This window comes from Lindgomyces ingoldianus (genome assembly GCF_010093535.1).
Source record: "Lindgomyces ingoldianus strain ATCC 200398 unplaced genomic scaffold BDR25scaffold_80, whole genome shotgun sequence".
NCBI lineage: Eukaryota > Fungi > Ascomycota > Dothideomycetes > Pleosporales > Lindgomycetaceae > Lindgomyces > Lindgomyces ingoldianus.
This window is the reverse complement of record NW_022985241.1, coordinates 14,899-29,323: the sequence shown is the minus strand read 5'-3', so window position 1 is coordinate 29,323 and position 14,425 is coordinate 14,899. Positions and strand designations below refer to the sequence as shown.

The 14,425-nt window shown below is 37.1% G+C and overlaps 3 protein-coding genes across 3 annotated transcripts; 2 read left to right on the top strand and 1 right to left on the bottom strand.

Annotated features, from left to right (window-relative positions):
* Nucleotides 1-5,189: 5,189 nt before the first annotated feature.
* BDR25DRAFT_308208 (uncharacterized protein) lies at nucleotides 5,190-6,297 on the top strand. Its single transcript, XM_033690995.1, has one exon. The coding sequence runs from the start codon at nucleotides 5,198-5,200 to the stop codon at nucleotides 6,011-6,013; it is 816 nt and encodes a 271-aa protein (XP_033539469.1). The 5' UTR covers nucleotides 5,190-5,197; the 3' UTR covers nucleotides 6,014-6,297.
* Nucleotides 6,298-9,175: 2,878 nt separating this feature from the next.
* On the bottom strand, nucleotides 9,176-11,422 carry BDR25DRAFT_320598 (uncharacterized protein; the record flags this gene model as incomplete). The annotated part of the gene is made up of 7 exons (XM_033691915.1): nucleotides 9,176-9,189; nucleotides 9,474-9,851; nucleotides 9,902-10,006; nucleotides 10,083-10,469; nucleotides 10,590-10,612; nucleotides 10,675-10,806; nucleotides 10,875-11,422. The coding sequence occupies 7 exons, from the start codon at nucleotides 11,420-11,422 to the stop codon at nucleotides 9,176-9,178; spliced, it is 1,587 nt and encodes a 528-aa protein (XP_033539468.1).
* Nucleotides 11,423-13,894: 2,472 nt separating this feature from the next.
* On the top strand, nucleotides 13,895-14,080 carry BDR25DRAFT_248453 (uncharacterized protein; the record flags this gene model as incomplete). Its single annotated transcript, XM_033685976.1, has 1 exon — nucleotides 13,895-14,080. A coding segment is annotated over one exon (186 nt), but the record flags the coding sequence as incomplete, so codon positions are not given.
* Between the last annotated feature and the right edge of the window lie 345 nt (nucleotides 14,081-14,425).

The window sequence follows — 14,425 nt, the reverse complement described above, 5'->3', positions numbered from 1 at the left end:
TGGTAGTTGAAGTCGTGGTCGACAGTCGGGGCTAGTAGCTGCTGTGCGAACTGCAGAGTCTGTGCGCGCGTCGCTGCAAAGGAAAATCAAAAGCGATTCCGCATGGGCGGCTGCAATAGCAGGCCCATCCCAAGAGCACTATTATTTAAGTAAGCGGAGGGCATAGAGAGACGAGGGTAGCAATAGCGTAGCCATACTTGCTCCTGGAGCGGCCCTTGACGCGAGTCTGTGGTATATACTATCCATTTGAGAGGCATTGCAGTAGATATTGTTAAGAAAGATGCGCTCTAGATAGGTTCCTCTTACTCTTTGCATTCGCACCTGCGTCTTGGCAATAGCTAGGGGAACGAGGGAGGAAGCAGCTATCTTTCACACAAAGGAGCAATTATACGCTATACCGTAATAGGTGGCGCCATGGTCAAGTCCACCGATCTAGGCCAAAAAGAGGAGCGAAAAGGGGGTCGGATCCAGCGCGATGCCCAATCGAGACGAACAAGGCCTGACCCGCAGCAGTCGCAGGGAGATAGACTAAGAACATAAACACTATAATAGAATAAGTCTTATAAGTGTACATAAACTACTAGTAAGATAACTAAGTAAAATAGTTAGCTACAGCATAGTTTAAAGCTAATAATATAACATCTAAATTAACATAAGTATCTCTATTCTTAGCAAACTATAGATACTACCCCTAAATAAAATTTAAACTACTTATAAATACTCTCTAACTAACTTATTAATCTATATAAGTAATAGATGTAAATAGACTTATTAACAAAATCTAAAATATATTTAAATATGTTTATAAAAAGCTTATATAGGCTTAAGCTTTTTAACAAGAGTACATAAACTAATCCTAAACTTCTGCCTCTATGTATGCAGCTAGCAAGAAGGTCTAGCTAGATGCTAGAAATATCTAAATAAACTAATAATTAAAGAAACTTAATTAGAAGAACCTTAGCCTTTTTATAGTAGCCTATATAGTCTTATTGCATGCTTACTAATTAATCCTACCTAACAGCATAAAGATACACCCTGTGTTCTATGTATTATTGCTGCGCTAAGCAGCCTCTAAATCTAACTATCTACCTAGACAGCTAAACCTACTACCTAAACCTATTATTATAAATAATAAACTAGAATATGTTGTAAAAGACGTTAAATAGATTTAGTTTAATAAAAAAAAACATACTTATAAATATCTTATAAAATAGACTAGATATAACAAACTGTTATAAGAACCTATAGAAGCCCTGTAAAAAAACTCTGCAGTAACCTAATTCTACACCTAATACTTATCTAAACTAAACCTGTACTCTAATAAAGACAACTTAATGCTAGAACTACTAATGTAAAGGATTCCCTTCTTAATAAGAGGGGGGGTACTGTTACAGTATCCTCCCTAGATCCTAGACATAACTATATTAGACATGTACTAGAGTATTATTAGTGCACGTCTAACATAAACATAACATAACATAGACATAAACTTAAGCATAAACTGCCTTAACACTAACTAAACTTAAAACAGGCTTAATTTATACTTAAAGCGCTTAGACTTCTAAGCTAAGTATTTAATTACTAATTTCCTTCTAAACCTTCCTGTTCCTTACACAATGTCTTGTACCTACTATAATACCTCACGTAGTAATTGAACTAGACCTCTGTGAAGCTCTATAACCTTACTCGTGCATAATCGTGACATATCCAGACCGTGACGCTGCTGCTGCGTACAGACAATATTAAAAATAATAGTTATAATTCTTTACTTAACAGCCTTACTAATAATAAATAAGTAAAAGTAAAGTGTATAAAAAACTTTTTAAAAACTTTTTATAAAATAACTAAACACTTTAAAAGCAGCGCTAGTAAATTAGGCTATAGTAGCTTATAGCAAATAATTATATACTTATAAGTAATTAATAATAAGCTTAGAGCATAGAGAGAGCGCCTATTTTATAAGCACTATAGTAACTACTTTAAAAATAGTAGTGCCTTTAGCATTAAGAAGCTTACTATGTACTGAAAAACCTTTATTTTAGAGTTAAAAATCTCTTACTACTGTGTAGTAACTATTTTTAACTTGTCTTTCTACCTTCTTTAGTTTAAAGACTACTAAAAATACTACTTATTTTAGTATAAGCATATAAAGTTATTTATCTAGAAAATCTATACACACTACTTAAAAACCTTTAAGAAGGAAAAGAGAAAAAAAAAGAGTATTACTAAAGATATTATAAAGAAAGCTTTTAGTAGCTTATAGTAACCTACATAATAAGTGCTTTAAAAAGGCTTTTTTAGTTAACCTTACTTTTCTCTATAATAATAAAGGTTGTAGCTTAAAAAAAAAGTAGAAAGTTAATAAGTTAAACTTTTACTTTAATTTTTTAGTAGAAAATAAGTACGCTAGAGATTAGCTACTTACTTAGCTACTAAAGTAGTAGTAGTAGTAAAGTTAACTTTACTACTTTATTTTTTATAAGATTACCTTTAGTTTTTTATTAATTTTAGTAACTTTATATAACGTACTTCACAGGCAAGTTGCTTACACACCTAAGTTGCTTACTTTTGCTAAGACCCTACTAAACTACTCTTTCTACACTAATGCATTCCCTATAACACTACTTAGACGTGCTAAAAGAATGTTAGATACAGCTTACACTCTAAGCTTTTAAATAAAACATAAAACTTTTAAAGAAATATACTATAGCTATGTATAAAGTCTTATAAAAGATAATAAATAACTATAGTGCTAGACAACCTTTACAAGCTAATTCTAGAGCTAAATTATAAAAGCTAAGTAATAAAAAAAAGCAGGTAATTATTAAGACTATACTTAAGCTATATGCGCAAGGAATTTCCTCTTAGATAGCATTTATAGCTAATATAGCTAATTCTTTGCACGCTAAGCGTAATCTAGGCTATGTTTACATAAACTAGCCTAGTATGTTTGTAAAGCGTTATTTAGAGCTTAAAGTAACATTTAAGTGTAAGTATAACTATAAAAGAGCTTTTTCTAAGAGTTTTAAAGTAATTTAAAGCAGGTTTAGCCTTATAAAGAATATTAAAGCTAAGTATAGTATCTAAGATAATAACATGTACAACTTTAGTAAGATAAAGTTTATAATTAGCTAAATATCTTTTAACTATACTTATACTTAAAACTTTACTTTAAGCTTTAAATAACACTTTATAAATGTACTAAGCTAGTTTATATAAACATAGCCTAAATTACACTTAGCGTGTAAAAAATTTGCTATATTAGCTATAAATGCTATCTAAGGGGAAATTCCTTGCGCATATAGCTTAAGTATAGTCTTAATAATTACCTACTTTTTTTTATTACTTAGCCTTTATAATTTAGCTGTAGAATTAGCTTATAAAGGTTGTCTAGTGCTATAGTTATTTATTATCTTTTATAAGACTCTATATATAGCTATAGCACATTTTTTTAAAAGTTTTATGTCTTATTTAAAAGCTTAAAGTGTAAGCTGTATCTAATATTCTTTTAGCGCGTTTAAGTAGTGTTGTGGGGAATGCATTAGTGTAGGAAGAGTAGTTTAGTAGGGTCTTAGCAAAAGTAAGCAACTTAGGTGTGTGAGCAACTCGCCTGTAAAGTACGTTAAGTATAAGTAGTGCTTTTTATAAGCTAAAAAGACTATTATAATAAAAAGGAATTAACTATTAGTGTTAATAATAAAGGCTTTTAAACTATAAAAGAATTAATTATGTAATAACACTATTACTAGTAAGCTAACTAAGCTTATAAAGTACACTAAAACAGTAAAATTAATAATAGTAGATCTTATAAGAGGTATTATAACTTTTTAATTAGGTATAGTTTTTAGCTTTAGCGCAATTACTTTATAATACTTTAATATACTTTAGTTACTGTATCCTAACTGTACACTAACGTCATCTCCTCTGTACAGTTAGTTAGTAACAGCCTCCTCTTCTGTAACTGTACTATACAGCCTCCAAAAGGCTCCGTAACTAACGGTTGGACACACTGGGCGAAGTAGTCGATGTGCCTCATGCAATCCGCCTGCCGAAAGTGAGCCGTCATATCTACGTCGAGACAATAATCCTCCTGTATTCACTCAGCACATTCATCTTCCCTGAGTCAATAGACAGGGAAGTGTTCATCGATAACCGGATACCCGGTCAGCAGGCCGCTATCACCGCTATCCAACCATACTGACAGGATTTGTGGGATATTTTGTGGTCTGAAGAAACTTGCAGGATCCTTATAGATGGTCTTCCAGTGGTGCAGACCTTGTTCTTCTCTGAGGTTGCAGTACGATGGGTTGTAGGGAAAGAGGAACGGGAGCACATCAAGAATGCCAAAATATGCATTGCTAGACGGGTCAAGGAGCGTGGATCGAGAGAGCTTAGTGTGGTATTCAGGGATCTGGATGTGCGAGGATTCGTCTTCTTCTCGGATGGACAGAAATCTTTAAAGTGATGGTGGATGATGCGCCATGGGCACCTCTCCGTCATCCTATCCCTGTAGTTAGGGCCAGTGAAATTGCTTTCACGGTATATCTCTCAGGGAGAGAAAAACCTTCGCATGAGATTGCAGAGGTGTTTCAACTATCCATGAGCACGTGACATTGCTCGATCAACGTCCGGCTCATCTGTGGTGCAGACTTGTATGGGTACATAACTCCTAACAAATATACACATGACTTACAGTCTGAACCTATTATAAATTGCTACATGCCCTTGCACATATTGCTTCTTGTGCTCGCACCTTCACTCACCATTGTCGTGCCAAGCGCGCTAGTCTATCACGGTCCCAGCGTCAACTTCACCTTCCATCTCCACCCCATGCACTCCATCATACTCTCATCCAGCACCTAACAACTCCACCTTCGCCCGCATGGCGCCTCGCAAAGTTCCAGCGGCCTAGGCCACGGCTAAGAATCGAGACAACCTGCTAAAGGTAGAAATAACCCTGATGTGGGGGGTACAGAGCGATTCGACGGGCCGGGATCGATGAGAGCCTCGAGGCGGCAAAGCAAAATTGCGCATCGCCAAGCCGTGGCCTTAGGTTGACTGCCCTATGTAGACTATGTTTAGGTATTGCATGGGGTTAGCGGTTAATAAAATGCTTACGTAAGGCGACGGAGCTTGCCTCTTCCTTCGCTCATCATCTTCCACTTTGCCAACAACTGCGTTTCATTCCACTACTCATATGGGTCCTTTCAATCTGTTTCCACGTTTCGCCTGCTGTTCATCATCAATCACCAAAAAAACCTTTACCCCGTTTTCTCAATTGCATCTGTCCAAAAGCGCGACTACTCGCCCACTCGTCCACCGCCAGGCTTACCCGCCGTGGTCACAGTCTCGCACAATGATCCGGTCGCCACAGAGTGCCATACGTGACGACCTCGCCCAGCTGCCCGAGATCAAGAGGTGGGGATGGGTCATCTACCGCTGCACCTACGGCGACGACGCCACGTGGGCCAAGTTCCGCGATCGCGTCGAGGCCCACTCGCGCAAGCGTATTGCGCAGTCAGATGCGCCTGAGATTGCGGAGCGCCTGGAATGGACGTGGGTTGAAGATGCGTCCGCGCTGGACGGAGCCTCGACCGCGGCGCTGCGGGAGCGGTTCCGCGCATGGACTGCGGACGAAGTCGCGCGACAGCCTGGAAACTACCAGCCGACCGTCATCCCACGCTTCAGGTACTTCATCAAGATTGACCAGGAGGTGCTGGATAGCTTGGAGGAGTCTATTTCTCGCGAAACGCACTGGTCCGACGACGCTTTTGTCAAGTTTGTGGATGGCAATTGGGAGCCGTTGGCCGAGAGCCAGCAAGATGGAGAGCAAGAGGATGACGGGTGGGAGAAAGAGGTTTTGGAGCCGATTGAGGGTTGCACAGAAGAAGATGTCGGATGGATGCGCATCGCGCCTCACATGATCAATGCGGACTTCTACGACGTGTTGAGCGGTGATGAAAACCAGTGGATCACATTCTACGAACGCTCGCCCAGTATCGTTCAGTACTAGGCTTTTGCCGCGGAACTCAGCGCATGATGCTCTACTTCGTGGTCGAGAATCCTCGTATGATGGAGAAACCACCAAGGAGTTCAGGGCAGGAGCAGCGTCATGGAATGGAAGTGCATGGGTTGCGCGACCAGCTTGGATCATGGGTTGTGGCTATTTTTCCCATCTGCTACAATTTGTCACGACTCAAAGACCAAGTCAAAAAGTTACTTCGAAGTGGATAGTGCTCTACAGCCTTCAGAACACCCCGGTTATCAATCCCCAGCATTTCAAGTCGAACTAGGCAGCCACACAGTATGCATAGTCGGGCCAAAGATTGGCACAATCATTACTAACTGGTCAGAAGTTAGATGCAGCGTTCCCAACCGTACGTACTACGACTCGTAGATACGTGAACGTAGCAGTCACGTGAGCCGTTGAAACGTAGGAGGAGTGTGAGCCGTAACGTACGTAGGAGCCAGCTCCCATTACAGACCGTAATACGTCTTAGAGAGACAATATTTCCTAGTAATATAAGGTCTTATTAGACAGCTATAGGGACGCGTTAGAAGGGTGTTTAAAGTTGTGTTTTTAGAGTAATAATTAGGTAAAAACTCTGCAGTTTGTACAATAATTAAGAAGCTAGCAGAGAAGAGGATTAAGGCGTAAGATCCTATAATTTTAGTTAAAAATTATAATTACTTATAGACTTACTTATTATAAGCTAGATGTCCTAGTTCCTCTAGCGTAGCAGGCGTACAGCCTTATTCTAAGAATCCTTTTAAGCTAGCTCTTTTTACTAAACTAAGGTTACTTATTACGCTAGTTCTTATTAACTTGCCTAATTAAAGTCCTTATTATTAAAGTTCTTAGTTTTTTTTTATAATAGCACGCTATTTAATAGTCTTTTAGCCTTTATAAAGAAGTACTTAGACAACTTTACTTTTAATAATAAGGTATTATTTACTATTAAGTAGGACAACGTCTAGATAGAAAATAAAAAGTTAAGGCTAAAAAAGCTTAAATACTAAGTAAAGCATAAAAGCTAATTATATAGCAATTATTAGTTATTCTAGATATAGCTTTATAAAGCTAATTTAGTGTATAATAATAAAAGAGACACCTCTAGAATAAAGTTATAGCTCTATAAAAAGTGCTATGCTAAGGGTAATTATAGAAAAGTAAAAAAAGTTAATAGTTACACTTATATTATCTACTACCTTAGAAAAAAGCACTAGATAGACATTAGTAGAGAAAGTAAAGGCGCTTTTTTACTTAATAAGCTAAGAATTCTTTTAAGTCTATTTAAAGCAGCTTATAAGGTTATAGGCTTATTATATATTATTTTTTATAGTATTTAGCAGAAAGAAGCTTTATAAGTAGTAGTTATTAACTAGGTAATACTTTATAATATTTTTTTTTATACAGCATTATTAGTAAAACTTTAGAGTATTATTACCTAAAATAAAGCTAATTTTCTTGCTGCCCTTCTAGCGTCTAACACTACATATTTGTCCTACATGTAGCAGGGATATACGCAGCAGAAGCAGGAGATTTAAATAATGCTAAAAATAGCCTAAAGTAAAATTATATTAAGCATTAATATATAGACTTCTCTAAACTACCTTTTCTTTCTAGGTGTAGTGTTGTACTTTATTAGTAAGTGTACCTTAGCTTATTAGTTTAGCGTCTTAGCATCTCTTATTAAACTAAACACTAACTAATAATACTATGTAGATGTTAACTACTAACACTATAATATCTTAATTAGCTTTTATAACCTATATAGCAACTATACTAGAGCAAATTAAGCGCTAGAGATTATTAAAGTTATTAATAACTTTAAAATTATATTAAAATTTTATTATTTAGTAGCTAATAATGTGTTAAATAATAATAATAAGACTATCTTTACTCTTACCTAACATCTTAATATGCCCCTTACCTCTAAGCACTGTATATGCTGCGCTGGCTATACAATCTAGCTAGTAGTAAAAGCAGTTATCTATAGTAAAGAGATAAGCGCTTTTAAAGTAAAGCTTACCTAAGTAGCTTCTTAGAAATAATTTAACCTCTATTACTACTATAAAGTTGTTAGAAAACTTTATAATTTTATAAATATAGTGCTAGCATTACATAAATAATAAAAGGCCTTTATAACTTTTTAGGCTGCTTTTAATAACAATAACTCTTTCTAAAGCTTTAGAACGCTTAATCTTATATAAGACAGCAGTGTACGCTAGCATAGTATTTATTTTATGCTCCTCTACTATTTTAAGCTTAAGGACACTATTACTAAGTTTATACATAAGTAAAAAAGCACTAATAATAACTTTATAAACTTTACTATCTCTAGTAACTCTACTCTTACTAAGGTTATTACTAAAGATAAATAAAAAAAAGTTAATTACTTTTATAAGTTTCTTAAAGTTTTTTACTTTATAATAAAACACTTTAAGGGCAACAGCTTTTATAGCTCTTTTTAGATGTCTATTATTAACCTGCAACACTTTTATACTAAGCTCCTATGTATAGGTAATAAACTTAAGGGTAAGAGTAATAATTACTACCTTAAATCTAGCATAGCATTTAGCATAAAGAAGTTGCTTACATACTAGAAAAAGTTTATTATTAAGCTACTTATATTTTATTACTATATAGTAATAATTCTAAACTCTTAACTTTATCTTATTTAGTTTAAGGACTACTAAAGAAAGCACTTTACATAGCATAAAAAAGCTAAGGCTTTAATAAAAGCTATTTTTTAAAAGTATATTAATATAAAGGCTAAGGCTAAAGCTAACAACAACAATGTTACCTAAAAGCCTACGCAACGTAAGTTACCTAGTAGCAACTATTATAATAAAAGCTTTAAGAGGACTTTTTTTATTAACATAAGCCTTCTTACTAGCAGCTGCTTATATAAAAAGCAGTAGAAAACAACAGAGTTGCAGCAGTACTATAATAGCTACTATAAAGACATTACTATAGCTAATAATAACAGCCCTTTATTTACTAACTTTTTTACTTAGTAAAAATAAGTTAGACAACTCTTTTACTTTACACTATATAAAATTACTTTTAACTTCTTATTTATCTCTTTTATAAGCTATAATTATAAGAGGTCCTTTTCTAAGAGTAGAAAAACTATTACTTATAATAGAAATAAGCTTTCTAGCTTAATAATTAAGGCTCTCTAACTGCAAAAAAACTAGCTCTAGTAGGGTTATATTTACAGTAAAATAGGGGACTTAGTAGACTGTATACACTGTAACGTCTTACAAGCTGTTAAAACATAGGAGGATTGTAAGCTGTAACAGTTACGCCTTATAAGTAGATTTAAATTCTCCCTTTACATTAAAACGTACTAACAAACTAAAAAGTTACGGCCTAAAAAACGGCGAGTTGAAACGTATTACGTACGGTTGGGAACGCTGGTTAGATGGCATTACCTGATATTCGCAAACAGGGACTTGAGACTCACCAGCAGGGTTCCAAGCGTAAAATTGGTCAAGTGTGATACCATTACTGTTCGCAATAGCCCAACAGCCGTCGCCCGCTACCGCTTTGTAGTATTTCGTGCAAGTCTTCACAATGCCACTTTGGGTGGGCGCAGGAGGGGCCACCGGCGTAGAGGTGGTTTGAGTGGATGATGTGACTTGCGTGGACGACGTGATTCGAGAAGACGTGGGCGTGGGCGATACGTTCGTTGAGTTCACTCCAATGCAGACGGCCCGCTGCTGTTTCAGCGCAAGATCTTTGTACAAGCCAACATCGCAGCTTGATCCAACCCAGGGGTTCCAAAGCGTTAGATTGGACAAAGCGATCCCGGCGTCGGAGGCGATCTTTGCGCAACTTGGGCCTGTAGAGTGTGTCAGTGGGGCAAATTCCATCGAAATCGGCGTATCTCACTCTTTGTAGCGGACCCTGTGATGAGAGTGAAACATTCGCAGGTAGAAATTGTACCCGGGTATGGGTCGCCTACGGAACGACATATACCATAGCTCGGAACCCCGGCTAGAAGCTTCGTCAGCCTTGCCCATTACGGATTCAGTTGAGATCGCGGACAACAATCCCAACACATCACACTCACTATAAGAGGAGATCTTGTCCACAGCGCAGTAGCTGTAGTTCGCTTGCAGATAGCATGGCTTGATGGACGCCAGACTGGGGTTCCATTTCAGGAAGTCATCATAAGAGACCGGATAACCAGACGAGGCGAACTCGCAGCTATTTATCTGCTCTGTCACAAGGCGCACATTCTCCGACTGGGACTGGTCTTGGAATGGCGTGACCGGGATGTAGTCGACGTAGCCCTCACAATCTGCCTTCGTGCCCGGCGCATGCGGCGGACGGACATAGGGCGTCGCGCTCGGCACGGTTGACGTCGAGACGGACGAGGTGGTGACGTAGGCACTGCTGGTGAGGGTGTAGACGGCAGAACTCGAATATGGATAGTTCGGGTATTTGTTGATGTCCCCTACAGCCTGGACACAATACGCCGTATCCAGCCAAAGGTTGGTGCAATTCTTGTCAATGGAAGGGTTCAAGAAGTAGAAATTTTGGAGTGCGATGTTCTGTCAAACTGATATGCTCTCACAGTAATCTCCATCCTGGACGGTACTATACGTAGTCGTACGATGTCAGCGTATGCGCACATGCAGTTCGCACATGACGTTACGTACTACCAGCTCGCACACGGTGCGGTTGTGTCACCTTTGCCATTCGTCGGCTTGGGCACAGCAGTCGATTCAATTGTTGAAGTCGTTGGTGGAGTGACGGTGATCGTAATGTCGCTGGTGCTTCCGCCTGGAGGGCTGTTCGATGTTAGACGATCTGTTTCTCTCGCGGTCAAGAGTACGCAGTTGCTGCAGGTGACACCTACCTAACACAAATAAGGTTGGTCATCATGTCCCCCAGGTTGGTGCAAAGCGGAGTAATGTTAGGATTCCAAGACAGGAAGCCATAACCAGTGACGCCACTGTGAGCGCTGATAATGCTTTTGCAGTCATCGCCGTACTGCACTCGATACAAGGTGCAGGGAGCTGGCAAACAAAGCGAGACGCCCGGGAGTAAGTCGCTACAATCGGTCTTCAAGCCACCGGCCTTAATGATTGAAAATGTCGATACCTGGCGAGCCAGTGCAATAGCATCGCAGCTGTCTCCTGAGTTGACAACGTATGGATTCGAGCAGGAGGGAGTGTTGGCATCTTCGGCTCGATTGGGGAGGTTCGTACCGACTGCGTACGCCGCTGGTGTTGTGAAAGAGTATCCAGACGAACCACAACTGGATTTCAGTGCCTGGAAATCCTGAGCAAACTCTGCATCGAATCCGAACGGCGAGTTTAGTTGTGTTTGCATTGACCCAAGGGCACAGTCGGAGCAATTCGCCGCTTTAGTTGTTGCATTGCCCGCAGCCAGCCATGAGAACATCAGCTCATCGCAATACCTGCCAGACGATGCGTCCTTTCGGCAAGAAAGATCGTACGTGTAGCTGAATCGGTCAATGATGAAGGTTGCTCAATGAAGTGTCAGCAGGACTTCGAACAGCAGCTTGGAGGTACGGTACCTGGATAGACCACGGAATCATATGTGATGGTATCATTGGTCGCACTACAGCCCTCTTTGATGGTACTGCGTGCACTTGTCAATGCACTACGACAAGACGTAGTGCATAGTGCGGCCAGCTGAGCGGAATCCAGTCGCGGATTATCGATTGAAGACTCGGATAGCACACCTGAGATCAATCAAGCCAGCTTGATAGCTTGATTGGAAGATTGATGCCAAGCCAATTCAATCAATCCAGCCAAACCTTATATAGAAACGCAATTAATCTAGCTAAGCTTTTCTATAAGCTTAATTTAGATTAATAGCTTAATTACCTTAAGTATATAGTAGATTTTAGAGATAAGGCAGCCTATAAGGCAGCTTAGATAGCTGTAAAAGCTTTATACTAAACTTTTTTTAGTGTTGTTTACTGTGTAGTATTGTGTAATATCTAATAACTCTGTGTAACTAGCAGCTAGCGCGTTGTCTTATATTATATACTCCATCTCTATCTATTACCTACAATGCTATATACTTCTAGTGTTGCAGATCTATCGCTGTATACCTCACCCTATTGTCGCCCTCATGCCGCCCAAGAAACGTATCTCTAATAGCGCTCCCTCGCCTAAAAAGCGCGTGCGCAGCACTATAAGCTAGCCTATTATAATTAACTTACTATTATTTTAATCTTAGCTATTTACCTTATCTTTGCTGCTTTTATATACACATACTTTTAAGTTATAATTGCGTAAGTTGTAGCCTAAAGACACTATTATTATACCTACTAAAAGTAGTAAGTAAGCTACACTTACTCTGTCTTTTAAAGCAGCTAACAACGCTGTAGATAAGGCTTTTAACGCCTATCTTAAAGATAATTATAATAGCATAAATTAGAATTATTTTAAGCTGTATATAAAGCCTATTATAATACACTAATATAAGCAAAGTTAGATCTATTGCTATAGCTATTATGTTACTTTTTTTAAAGATCTAACCTGTATATTTTTTATCTGCTACTAGTGTTTTAAGCATAAGCTTATAGATATTAGTATTAGGATATACAATACAAGCGCAGTAGTCTTGTTAGCTGCGCGCTACCTTAGTAAGCAGAAGCCTAGCTATAAGCTTACAGCACTAGGCAAGACTTTAATTACTAGTGTTTATAACACACTTATTACTATAAGAGTCTTTATCTTATAGGCAGTAGCTAATTAGATTAACAGCTTTAGCAAGTAGCACTTTAGGTTTACTATAGTTAACTAGCTTATTATAAATAACTACTCTATCTCTAAGTTTAAAACACTAGCTTTTTAACACTTAATTACTATTACTAACCTGCTTGCTAAAGCAGCACTGTAAAAGAACTATAAGAGTGTCTTCTAATATGTTATATAACTGTTTAACTAGCTTAAGCCCTGTGTTATTTATAAGCTGTTATAATTACTTAGTAGGATCTATATAAGCTTTAACAGATAGATAATAAAAGCTAGTAAGCGCAAGTTTTTTAGTATTGTTGCCTACTACATTAACTTAGATAGTAAGCTCTAAGACCTACCTATTGCACTGCCTTAGCTTATAGGCGCTTACACTAGTAATTAACTAGCTAAGGTTGTATTATTAATATTAAAGCAGTTTAGCATAAGTAAGCGCACACTTAGTTACTTTATTTTTAATAATGCTTTTAATAATAACACTGCTGTTGCTGTAATTACTTATAAGCTTAAATTTAATTCTATTTACTAACACCTTTACTATAGCCTTTATATAATTAATCTAATTAGGCAGAGACTGCTCTAGAGCAGAGATATAGACTTATATAATAACAAAAGAGTTAACAAGCTTGCTAATAAGGCAGCATTTATAAAAAAGTAGTAAAAGCATAGACCTTTAGGCGTACTTTTTAATATTATTAACTATATTTACACACTGCAGCAGTACAATCTCTTTAAGAAGGCGCAGCGTATAGCTTACTATAAGCTGCCTTATAACATAGATAATAAGCTTATAATACTACAGCTAATTAAGCTAGTAGTTACATGCTAAAACTTATACTTTAACTGTTTTAAGTAAGCTATAAAGCTTACACTAGCTATTAACATGTACGCAAACACTTATATATAAAATATAGTAAAAGAGAATATCTACGCTAACTTATAGAGCAAGGATTAGCCTACTGCTCTATAGTAGATAAGATTAGACAGCCTTATAGCTACTAATTAAGCTATTATTACTAACTATATAGAGGTTCTTAGGCTACTTAAAGAGTGTATAAAGTGCTTTAAAAAACATAGTAAGTATAGCTTTAGTGTAATTACTAAAGTAATTTTAACATTTAAGTTTTTACTTACTTAATTAGAAGCTTACCTTCTCTACTATAATAGTGTAGTTTATAACACTTATAATAAGGCGCCTAAAGATTATCTTCTTATTAATCTACACGCAGCGCTGCTTAAAGTAAATAAGTACTACACTAAACTTAACAACTTACTAGCTTACTATACTACTATAATACTTTATCTTTGCTATAAACACTACTATAATTAAGTGTAGGCTAAGAAGTCTAATTAGCTAGCATCTAATAATTTTAATTTCTAGGCACTATAGGTAAATTATAAGTTGCTACTGTTACTAAGGCCTTACTACACACACACACTAAAAAAACTAAGTAATATTAATAACATAATTAATAGCATTATTAATCCTACACGCAGTAATACTAAGAAGGATAAGTATAAGCAGTAGAAGCATAAGCTAATTATTAGTAAGGGCACTAATTCTATATAATACTAGTTTAGGCTGCGCAATTAATATTCTAACTTTAGTAAGATAGTGCTTACAATACTCTCTATACTAGCTTTAAGCTGTAAGTGTAAGCGCGTCTTTAGTAAG

Excerpts from the sequence above, each read along its gene's own strand:
- BDR25DRAFT_308208 (XM_033690995.1), top strand. The coding sequence starts at position 5,198 with ATGGGTCCTTTCAATCTGTTTCCACGTTTCGCCTGCTGTTCATCATCA.